The 12,138-nt window shown below is 40.9% G+C and overlaps 2 protein-coding genes across 2 annotated transcripts; both read left to right on the top strand.

Annotated features, from left to right (window-relative positions):
- Positions 1 to 161: 161 nt before the first annotated feature.
- On the top strand, positions 162 to 6,151 carry adss1 (adenylosuccinate synthase 1). The gene is made up of 13 exons (XM_076978737.1): positions 162 to 412; positions 1,582 to 1,684; positions 2,140 to 2,202; positions 2,564 to 2,614; positions 2,699 to 2,765; positions 2,877 to 2,984; positions 3,078 to 3,159; positions 3,256 to 3,382; positions 3,474 to 3,628; positions 4,289 to 4,413; positions 4,502 to 4,599; positions 4,850 to 4,999; positions 5,111 to 6,151. Exons 1-13 carry the CDS (start codon positions 224 to 226, stop codon positions 5,161 to 5,163), a joined length of 1,371 nt encoding a protein of 456 aa, XP_076834852.1. The 5' UTR covers positions 162 to 223; the 3' UTR covers positions 5,164 to 6,151.
- Positions 6,152 to 8,213: 2,062 nt separating this feature from the next.
- siva1 (SIVA1, apoptosis-inducing factor) lies at positions 8,214 to 10,495 on the top strand. Its single transcript, XM_076978996.1, has 4 exons — positions 8,214 to 8,453; positions 8,616 to 8,813; positions 9,922 to 10,084; positions 10,264 to 10,495. The coding sequence occupies exons 1-4, from the start codon at positions 8,333 to 8,335 to the stop codon at positions 10,310 to 10,312; spliced, it is 531 nt and encodes a 176-aa protein (XP_076835111.1). The 5' UTR covers positions 8,214 to 8,332; the 3' UTR covers positions 10,313 to 10,495.
- Positions 10,496 to 12,138: the final 1,643 nt, after the last annotated feature.

Genomic DNA, 12,138 nt, shown 5'->3' with positions numbered 1-12,138 from the left:
TGCTAAAACGTCTTAATAAACCCGCTGTCTGTGTAAAATTAGTTCTCCGTGTTTAGTATGTTTATGCCGACGATTTAATTTTGAAAGTAACAGGTGGCTACAGACGCAGCGTCATAGAAAGATACAGACAGCGGTTGCGCATGCGCGCGCCTTATCGCCGTTGGATGTAGCAGTGTTACAGCACCACTGATCCACTCAGAGTTTATACTCCACACCGGTTAGGATGTCTTCGGGCTGGTCCGCGAATGACCAAAAGGGTCATACGAACCCCTTCTCAACAGGAATTAAGCGTTCGCGATCAGACTCTGGGAACAAAGTTGCTGTTGTCCTTGGTGCACAATGGGGAGACGAAGGCAAAGGAAAAGTTGTCGACTTGCTGGCAACAGAATCTGACATCGTTTGCAGATGTCAGGTAATACGGTTTAGTTGAGTAGCGTTAAGTTAGCTGTGAGAGTAAAGTTAGCGTGTTCTGGTTTTGGGGGGTTAGACCAGAGACCGTATGGGTAGGACAGTATGGTAGCATTTATTTAATTTAAGAAAGAACATTCTGATGTGGAAAGATGATGCAGAATTAACCTTGAAATTCAAAACGGGATATATTACTGACATGACGGACATATGCTGCCTATATATAAATGCTGAAACCTTAATGGGATTTAAACCACTGACATTCTCTTTAGGGTTCACACACGTAGTGTGGGAACCCTATTGTAATTAAATTTATTTTTGGTATCAATATTTTCATTGTTGAACGCTCTAATAGTAGTGGTTGGCTGTATGCTGTATTTGCATTTCATCAAAACATCTGTTTGCATTTTTTTCTTTAACATGTTTGTCATGGTCCAATTTCTTCTTCTTTTATCATATTTTTGAGAGGATGCCTAGTTTTAAATTTAACATACCCACCCGTAAACTCTGTATTTCTTAGTCACAATGGGTAAACTGACAGAATGACAGAAATATCAGTGTAAATAATTTTTCAGGTTTGTGCCGCCTCTTTTAACCAACACATCACTATGTTCAACAGCAAATCCATCTTGGATAGTTGCATGACCTGTAGGACTGTCCATAAACTCATTGAATGTCAGTCACAGGATTTGGCCCCACCCCTCCAGCTAAGGCTGGGTCACATTCTCAGGTCCACTTGATATGTGAGAAGGCCAAGACACAGACTTAGCTCGGGGAGCCAGTGAGCTCCCTAGCCACGGCTGTTTAAAATAGGTGCAAAGGCCCTGAGCTCTGATTGGCTGGATCAGAGTGCCGTGGCACTTACCCTTTCTCATTGGGCACGTCTGCTGTTTTGGAAAAGGGCAAGCAGGCCTGTTGGTCTGCAAAGGCAGGGGCTGTTAGCATAATTACAAGTTTATTTCTCAAAAGGAATAAAATACAGACTGTATCGCTAGGGAATCACTGGCCTTGGAGTGTCTGATTTCTCCTTCTACTCCATGTTCCAATGACACGTGCAAAACTGGACTGGGCCAATGTTTACTGACAATCTGATACTTCTGAGTATAGTTTGCTTGGTACCCAGCTAAGAAACACTTCAGAATGAGATCCTAACACATGAACGTCACCTTGCAGGGAGGCAACAATGCTGGCCACACAGTGGTGGTTGAAGGCACGGAGTATGACTTCCATCTCCTTCCTAGTGGTATCATTAACGCCCGATGCATATCACTCATTGGTGAGTATTGCAGGCCAACTGCATTAATACCTTTTCCTAAATAGACTCCACTGCAGTATAAAAATATTTTTTGTGAGCACATTTTTCTAAAATGTATTTACAAGAAAAATATATTTACAAGAAGTTATTAAAATTAATTGTGTCATGGAAGATCTAAGATAAAATGTTTTTCTTTGCATATTGATATTGTGCTGCATCTTCACAAAGCCAAAGGTTTACATAGCCAACCTTCCTGACTCCTTGTCTCACCATCATTTAAAGTCTTATCACCAAGCTGAAAATTGATTCTTCTAGTTTCTGCAGGGTATACTGGTGCCGAGAAAGGCCCTTGCTGTGGGTCAGGGAGCATGTTAAGCAACAAAAAAGTCAATTCAGACAACTATTATTTGCACATACAAAGATGAGACTTGTCCTACTTCTTCTTGATATAGACTCATTCCTGTACTAACCCACAGGTAACGGAGTGGTCATTCATCTGCCCGGCCTGTTTGAAGAAATTGACAAGAATGAGAAGAAAGGTAATTTGTGTTGTTGTGGTGATTTTTCATCTAGCAATGAGCCATCGACCTGTTCTGAGAGGTGTCTGTGGAACAGGCGTGCTTGATTTGGCCTGTGGTCACATGCTGCAGGCAGGCAAAGGCAGTTATGTGCACTTGTGCATCTACATACTGTAGTATGTCCAATGGGTCCCGTGATAAGAGAACAACAGCCGGGCCTCGGACTCTAATTATTTCAAGGATTTTAGTACGCTATGCCACAGATTAGATTTTAGTACGCTATGCCACAGATTAGATTTTAGTACGCTATGCCACAGATTAGATTTTTTATTTGTGGCATTATGTTGCAATTATATAGATAGTCTTCTTCTTCCATGACTAGGTTTAAAGGGATGGGAGAAACGACTTGTCATCTCCGACAGAGCGCACATAGGTATGACTAAAATGTGACATTGAATGTCATGGTGTCCATCATGGAGATGAAACAGAATAAAGAATGAATTCATTGTTCTGTTAGTGTTTGATTTCCATCAGGCAGTGGATGGCATGCAAGAACTCCAGAGACAAGCACAGGAGGGCAAAAAGTAAGCAAGCAGTTATTCAGCTGATTACTTTCAGTTGATTTCATGAACAGTACTAGAAATACACAGAGACTGTCCACTGGTATTGCCGTGAGGTGTGATGTTTAACAACAGCATAGGAACGACCAAGAAAGGCATCGGACCAACCTACTGCTGCAAGGCCTCGCGCACCGGACTTCGCGTCTGTGATCTGCTAGCAGATTTCAAAGAGTTTTCTACCAAGTAAGGCTGCTATGTGCTTGTGCCATTGATTCCAGTGCAATGCTTGGGTGAGGATTGTGGGTCTTAAGCTCAGGCTGGTTCATCCACGTTTAGGTTCAAGAACCTTGCGCAGCAGTACCAGTCCATGTACCCGCTTCTTAAGGTGGATATAGAGGGAGAACTGAAAAAGTTGAAGGTCTGTATAATTGGGAAATCTCTGCATTTATAGCATATTGTTATACTAAGAGCCAGGATCCCTGAACCCAGGAAGTGTCTCATGAATGTGTCATAGGAGTATACAGAGAGAATAAGACCGATGGTGAGGGATGGCGTGTATTTCATGTACGACGTGATTCACGGACCTCCAAAGAAGATCCTGGTAGAGGGTGCAAACGCCGCCCTCCTTGACATCGACTTTGGTACGGACCCCAACAAACTCAGATTGTGTGCGTCACTGCAACTGTAAAGGCTGTGCCACTGCGACTAAGAAAACCTTGGTGTGTCCCACAGGAACCTATCCATTTGTGACATCATCCAACTGCACCGCGGGTGGGGTGTGCACCGGCCTTGGCATCCCCCCGGCGTGCATCGGGGAGGTGTATGGGGTGTCCAAGGCCTACACGACGAGAGTAGGCATCGGGGCCTTCCCAACAGAGCAAGTTAATGTAAGAGCCCATGTCACTGCAGTCAGCCCGGGGACATATCTGACAGCTAACTTTAAATGGGACCTGTGGAGGCACTAATGGGGGACTTGTGGCTATTTTCAACCATGCTAGCTCCTATTATATTGGCCCCAACAGTGTTTTTAAAGGGAATGGTATGATGTCCGTGCACTTGCATTAGCAGGCCTTGTAACTTCCACACATCATTGAGAAAAAGAGATGTCTGTCCAGGGCTTGTTGTGCTATGGTGCTTTTTCAGTGCTCCAATAGCGGTCATATGAATAGAAGATAAATTTAGGCTTTGAATCTCTGCCAGGGGGCTGGCTTGATAACGTGAGGGCAGTCCCTTTGGCCAGGGTCAGTCTTATACACAAACTTAAATTGACCTTTAGTGTGTTCTGTAGTACAAAGAAAGAGCTCCACTGCACATTGCTGCATTGTTTCTGAACTGCCAGATTTGAGTGATTTTCACACTGACTTTCTATCAGTATGACTTTCAAGCTCACCTTGAGCTTCCTTACATCCAGGCTAAGGGCTGGAATCATTACCATTCCTTAGCGAAATCCTAGTGCAGACTCCTAGTGCAGAATCCTAATGCAGACTCCTAGTGCAGAAGCATTTAAAAACAAAATACTATGTTTACTATGTAACTGCTGTCCTCAGGCTATAGGGGAGCTGTTGCAGACAAGAGGTCATGAAGTTGGTGTTACCACAGGCAGGAAGAGGCGTTGTGGTTGGCTGGACTTGGTCATACTCAGATATGCGCACATGATCAACGGATTTACTGCGTGAGTTCAAAGAAAAAAGGCAAATTAAGTGATGATGGGAAAATCAGTAAGTGGTGCAATAAGCAAATGTCTTTGCATCTTTCTCCAGAATTGCATTGACTAAACTGGACATTCTTGATGTTCTCGATGAAATTAAAGTCGGCATGGCCTACAAGCTGAATGGCAAAAGAATTCCCTATTTCCCAGGTAAGAGCATAAAGAATCAGAGATTCACTAAAATGTGAGCGAGAATGTATTACAGCTTTTAACATTACCTCAAGAACCCAAGATCCAATTCAGAAGATTTGGTAAACATTTTCAAACCTGACTTTTTCAGGTTTATGTTCTTTTTTCTTTGTGCTTTTGTGCCTCAACCATGTTAATAATAATTGGCCTTCCTAAAGAATGGGTAACACAGCAGTGCTCTCACCATGCTTTCTGCTCTCTACATTTTAAGCTAACATGGAGGTCTTGCAGAAGGTTGAAGTTGAGTATGAGATCTTCCCTGGCTGGAAGACAGACACCTCAGCAGCTAGGAAGTGGAATGACCTTCCCCCCAAAGCCCAGAATTACATCCGCTTTGTGGAGAACCACATTGGTGTTCCTAGTAAGTAATTTCTGGACTTGAAAATGTACAAAATCTCATGTCCAATCTTCTTTTGAAGCATCGGCCTTGAAACCTGTTAATGTTGTAACTAATGTTTATGTCTCTTTGCAGTTAAGTGGGTTGGCGTGGGCAAGTCTAGGGAATGCATGATTCAGATGTTCTAGACTGTCCACCTCAACCAACAGGAATCCTCCCCAGATGATCAACAATATGAGTCTTTCTCAGGAAATTCCCAGACAATCTTATAAATGTCACAGTAAGGGACAAGTGTTCACAAATACCATTGTAGATGGTTCAATGCACCACAACAGTGGGATGTTGTCTAAGCAGCTGGTATTAAATAACGGATAAAAGTGTTTGACAAGTAAGCTTCACATGATAATGTCTTTTTCTTGATATGGGATGAGGGTTAAGCTGTCCACCCTCTGATAGGGCATATTTAGGCATTATTGTACTTTGTTCATTGTGCAATGTTTTGTTATTGGATCAAAATTAAGGTAGTTTACACAGAATATTGTGTGTGTGTGTGTGTGTGTGTGTGTGTGTGTGTGCGTGCGTGCGTGCGTGTGTGTTTAAAACCTAGTGGCCAGGTATAAAAGATAAAAATATTAACAACCATTATAATTTTGTTGATAGTAGTTGACAAGGTTTGGTGTGGTTATCACAGTACACTCATTCTTACTCATTTAAATTACTGATGTGTTATTATGTTAGCATTTAATTTTGTGAAGAATGTATTTTACTCCATATAGAACTTATTTATCTTTGAGTGATATTGCATGAAATGGTTCCTGTAAGATTACAGGACAAAATTGCACATGCAGCCTGTTTTAGTTTTTCTTTATTAACTTTCCTGATATTGTTAATCTTTAAATAGACATTTTACACAGATTTGTTTTGTCACATATGAGGTTAGATAGGACTTTAGTTAAGCTGTTTCAGAAATAGATACTGACATAGAACATTCTGTTCCACTGTCTTATGCCAAGACTATCTGAGCTGGCTTGCCACTGGACCTAAGTGTGGCAGTAAAACCCCAGATGCAACGTAAGTCACTGTCATCTGAGCAAGCTCAAGAAAAAGAGACTACTAGTGCCACTCAATGGGAGACTTATTTGAAACAAAGAACAATAAATGTGTTTTACAAAGACATTACAAATATGTCTTCCAACCTCTGATTTTTTTATTGGCTAGCTTAATTTGATACTTAAAGAAAAATGTCATATTAATGATAAACTGTCAAAAATGGCAAATCAAATGTGTAGAACTAACAGAAAAAGCACTCACAATTTTTCTTTTCTTCCCTGTTTTTGTAGCTTTTTACAAATCTGTAAAGAAGGGACCTAAAATCAGTTACAAGTAGGGGTGTGTTTAAAAAATCGATCTTTCGATTCAAATCGATCTTCATTTGAATGATTCGATATCGATTTATGAAACCTCAGATCGATGTTTAGAATTAGCCAATTTTCCCCGCATATGCGTACCGTTTTAACGTCTCGCGTTTTATCTCGCGAGATCATCCTTTTTTTCTCAAGCACCGCCACTTGGCTGGGGTGATCAGTTAAGCATGGATGCAGCAAAAGTAAAAAAATGTAGGTCTGATCCACATCTATGATTCAATGAGCTACTAGTTCGCTCTGGCGCCAACCACCGGCGAGCGATCGATCGTGATATAATACTTAATTTGTGTCCATTTTACACCGCCACCCCCTCCAGGTTCAAATCTCACTCCAAGCGATCTTGAAAAGTTGGCAACCCTGTAGATGTATGGTTACATTTTGGATTCAGAAACCATGATGGTAAGGAAGAGTTGGATAAAAGCACAGCCGTGTGTAAACTGTGCAACATGGAGGTGAAATACTGTGGGAATACCACAAATCTGAGAAATCATTTAACGCGACACCATCCTGATATTCAAAAAACGCCAGAACCCAAACAAACTCCACTACAGAAGGCATTTGCGATTAAACTATCTACAAGTTCTCCCCGTGCCAAAAAAAATAACCGAAGTGCTTGAATTCCACCTTTTAAAGGTGTATGAACCCTGCAAACATGTCTTTGTTCATTGCGCTGAAGCGCGGCGCGCGCGGAGTTACAGAATTCGAGAGGTGCACGCGATTACGTAGTTTTCGGCGCGGACCCTCACGCCGGTCGCGACGTGTCAAGATATACTTTATACTTAGTATAAAGCTGTGAAGTTTTCTCAACAGTTGGCAATATTGTTACTGCACAAAGGAGCTGTCTCAATCCTCAACAGTTGGCAATATTGTTACTGCACAAAGGAGCTGTCTCACTCCTCAACATGTTGATCAATATTGTTACTGCACAAAGGAGCTGTCTCAGTCCTCAACATGTTGATCAATATTGTTACTGCACAAAGGAGCTGTCTCACTCCTCAACATGCTGATCAATATTGTTACTGCACAAAGGAGCTGTCTCACTCCTCAACATGTTGATCAGCTCCTTTTCTTGCAGAAAAATTTGACAATCTCCAAGATGTCAGAAAGCATTCATGAATAAATATTAGTTTTTGGACCTTAATGTTTACAATATTCAGAAGTATGTTCATAAATGTTTTTGTTACATGTAAAAAAAAAAAAAAAACAACTTAATTTGCACTTTAAAAGGCTGTTCAAAACCGCTTTCAATGCCTTTTCTGGTAAAGGAGCTATGTGGAAGAGTGTGCATTAATTGATATTAAAAAAAGAATGTAACTGTTGTTCACAGTATAAACACTAATATCTTAATACATTTTATTAAAGTTTGAGTGTTCCTTGTATCATTACAACATTTCACATTCAAGCTACACTTTTTATTGTAACTGAAATGTCCCTACAAGAATTGATATTGAATCGGATTGAATCGAATCGAAAATCGAATTGAATCGGGACCTTGTGAATCGAAATCGAATCGAAATGGGAAATCAGAGGCGATACCCACCCCTAGTTACAAGACCTACAGTGATGAACAAATGGATAGTTTAAAAGGAGGCATATTATAAATTCTTTAAACTATGAATGTAAGATTCTTGAAACATTTGGATTTCAATGAAAGACACTTGTATTGTGATGGTATTTTCTCAACTGACTTTAGATACTGCTTCAGACACTAGAAAATAAAAAGTGAGGAGCAAGTGACCAAACTTGTTATTGACGTCTTGACTCCAAAACGCAAGAGGGCGCTAAAGTCTTTTCAACCAAGTTGCCCCGAAGACTTCTATTAAAGCACAGGTTCATTTCGCGCCAAAGAGCATGTAGACTCTTTGCTTCTCGCGTTTCTTAATCGTTTGTATTTCTGCTGTCGGCTCAGGTCGTTGTCGTGGACCCTTTTAAAATGCCTAAAAGGTCGTATCCTTTTACCGAATCATTCTCATCGCAGTATAAGATCCATATTGGACAGAAAGAGCTGAACTTTCACGGAGTTTTCGGGAACAAGTACAGACAGGAAGTGTACGGTGAGTCTGAACGCTGGTGCTGGTCTAGCTGGACTAATCCGGACTCAACTGTAGATCTTCAGCTTCTAACTTGAGAATAAATACTCGGCTAAATGGGTCAGATTTACTCGGTTTACTAACATTTGCCACGTGGCTAATGAATAATTGCGCTTTTCTCCACAGAAAAGACCAAAAATCTGCTCTTTAATGGGACCAAAGCAGTGATGGGGCGGATCTGGAAGGTGGGAGCCGAGGGGACGTGTTCTGATGTGGGTCCGCGGAACCATAGTGAGGTGCCGCCGCCTGCCAGTCAGATGCTACTCAAAGGACAGACTCGGATTAGCCTTGATGGCAAACTGAAGAAAGTTGAGACTGTTACAGGTAGATCTAAGACCCATTAACGGCTGTGCCTTTCCGTAATGTTCATGTCATGATGATATTCCAGTGTTTCTGCCATCCCCTGAGTGGTCTCTAGGGTCCGATTTGCAACTCATAAATACTGTGTTTTACATCTGATTGCCTCAAGGCCTTATGTTATCCTCCACAATATGTACCTAAACATGTAAAAATGATTATTACCTCTCATTTATTTTTGAGTGTTTTAATCAATCTTGTAGGACCTGTATTGTGACCGCCATAGAAAATGAATGGGTATGCAGACTATATTCGTTTATCAGACAGAAACCATCCCTGTACACACACCAACTCACACACATACACACACCCACACACTCACTCACACACACACACTTACTCACATTTCAGACTGATGGTACACATCTTCAGCCTCTATCAGTCTGGTTAGGAGTGTGTAAGCCCCATCCACTGCCTCAACCCCAGCCCTGGCTGCTCTCTCCCAACAAGGACATGGGTCCTTGAATTCACAAGCACACACACACTTCATGCTGAGTTTGGTTTTTGGTTTTCAATTTATTTTTTTGCATGACGTTTATTTTGTAATACATTTTCAGTGCCTATGTATATTTTCACTGCTGCTGTAATTCTATAAATTCATGGTAAACACTACTTTGAGACATTGTTCACAGCTAAAGAATGTTGCATAAAACCAATTAATTTGGTGGTGAAAAATGTGTTAAATCAGACCAGTCAATTTTGACCGGGAACACTAAGGGATCGGAGATAAACACAACGGAAGGGTTTGAGAATATCAAACATCCTTTATAGGCTTTTATTGCTCAAGTCGAACCATATGCTGTAGTCACATGATAACTGGTTTTAGACTGCCCAGGTTTACTAACCAATTGGGGGAGCTTGTCTAACTATTTGCTCCTTCCTGTCCATCCATTTTGCATGTGTACATGAAGATGTAAGAGATGGCTGTGCCGAGTGCATTGCCTTAGGAGGGAGGGGCTTTGGGAAATGGGTTGACCAAGCGAGAGTGGGGTTTACGTCTCTGGTGACCCATGTTCCAAGCTGTTTACAACCACTTGTGTCCTGATGTCAATCTTTTTTGCTGATGTCTCCACAGAAACGGCGAACTCCTCGGCGGTGTGTTGGGCGTGCCGTAGGACGCTGGGGGTGAGCAGGCGGTGTGAGCGGTGTGAGCGGTGTGAGCGCTCCACCTGCACAACCTGCACCCGACAGTGTAGCAGCTGCTCCAGCCTCTGCTGCTCTGTGTGCACCGTGACTGAGTAAGCACTCCCTGCTTGGCCAAACCCTTTAAAATCGTGTGTGTGTGTGTGTGTGTGGCTCTGATCCCTGGGCTGGTGCATTAGTGTGGTACCAGTGATGCAGCGTAAACCTACAGTTTGCTGTATCACCGCCTGCAGTTTTGCCATATGTGACACCTTTGCCCGTCCTGTCTTTTCAGTTACACAGAGCGCTATGACCGGGTCCTCTGCTCTAGCTGCTCGTCATGAGTTGATTTGGCAGAAAGATCAGATGGATGGAAAGATATTGGACTGGGTGTATGCAGTTGAAGATTCTGCTTGCAGTAGCTTTTAATTCATTCCACAATGTAAATGAATTTTATATGAATTTTTACTCTAATAGTGTTTGTGTACATATGGAATTTCTCAGTTAAATAAATGCTTTGATACTTATTCGGAGTACTTAAAAGACTCATTTATTAAAGATTACAACGGGTTTTTTTGTTTTTTTTGCTTTTCCCAAGTAGTAAGAGAATTACACTTGTTTTTGTATGGCACTGAAGACTAGGGTGTCCCAAAAAAAAACAAAGTCTGATATTCTTAAGTCTCACCCCCTAAAAGTGTTCTACCTTTGGATTTGACAATGTATAAAAAATTTCAAGTCATTATGATAATAATTAGTGGTCCCCCAAGGGCGTCAAAGTTTTTATCTACCCGACACGATTTTCCATATTTGAGCAGTTTTATTGAGTGCATATAATGTTTTTACATGTCTCATACATCATAGCGAGTTATTTAACAGTTCTGCATCAATTGTTCAAAACACACATTACAAGTATACATATTTGCTAAAAATGTGCCGAAAATGCTTAAAGCTACGATTTTTAGTCAGTTTTTAAGACTGAGAAACAGGAACACCAATCCAATACTGCAACTCATCATGCATGAACTGTAAGTATTAAGTAATTTACATATTTGTTAAATTTGTTTTCTTTGTTTTTGTTTACAAATGGCTGCCATGATTTTCAGACAGCAATTTTGAGAATTTATCAGTTATTTTGATTATAAAATAATTAATTCTGGTAATGAATGTTTTGCGGAGTAATGATGATTAATAATGGTGATAAATCAGTTGACCACTGTTGTCACATATTTAACTTCAAATTGTGACTATTGGTTTTATGTAGTAACTAGTACTAGTAAGGGCTGGCAGTAGGCCGTTAAGTAGTCACCCATGAACTCTATTGTAGTTATTTGTACTGTTATTTTTTGTAGTACTAATAATTCTAAGTTCTCAAGTTTCTGTAATAAACTTTTTCTAGTGCATCACTATCTAAGCATTGTGTGATTAATGCTGGCAGCAATTTTATCTTATTGACCGATTATGGCAACATCCTTGGTCACTCGCAGTACTGACAATGTATGGCTGATTGGTCATCCAACAGAGATGCTGCTTGGTGCTCGTTTACCCAGTGGTCGTGATGTGCTTCAGAATTTTATTTACTACCACATCACTAAGAAGATGACAGTCACTGATAGTGCACATGACGTTTACAATCAGTTGGTTCCTTTTTGGGTAAAGTCCCACTTGCCAGTTAGACAGAAGCATCACATCGTCCAGAAGATAAAAGACCTGTACAATGAGCGCAATAATCTAATGAAACACCGTTCACGCAGCAATCAGTCAGATCTGCTCAAACAGGAACAGTTCACCGAAAAGCTAGAGCAACTCTTTGACTCTTTGACAAGTTGTTGAGAATCATCGAAGCAAGTTTAAGACATCTGACCGCAACGACCTTGTAAACATTTAACTTGTAGAGTGTAGACTTCAGTTTCTACTGGAATCCAGTGTTTGCCATCACCGACAATCCGACATGTTTGTGACTGAGTGTGTGAATATGTTAAGCTTTTTATTGGTGACTGTTGATTGTGTTCATGATTGCTACTTTCAGTTTTGCTGTTAAATTAACAAAAAAAAACAGCCAGTTTGAAGCATTTTTGGCACATTTTGAGCAAATATGTGCAATTTGAGCATTGCATGTTTGAACAATTGATGCAGAACTGTTAAATAACTCGCTATGATGTATGAGACATGT

Source organism: Brachyhypopomus gauderio, chromosome 17 (assembly GCF_052324685.1).
Source record: "Brachyhypopomus gauderio isolate BG-103 chromosome 17, BGAUD_0.2, whole genome shotgun sequence".
In the NCBI taxonomy this organism is placed as follows: Eukaryota; Metazoa; Chordata; class Actinopteri; order Gymnotiformes; family Hypopomidae; genus Brachyhypopomus; species Brachyhypopomus gauderio.
The sequence above is the reverse complement of the archived record's forward strand: the minus strand, read 5'-3'. Positions and strand labels throughout refer to the sequence as shown.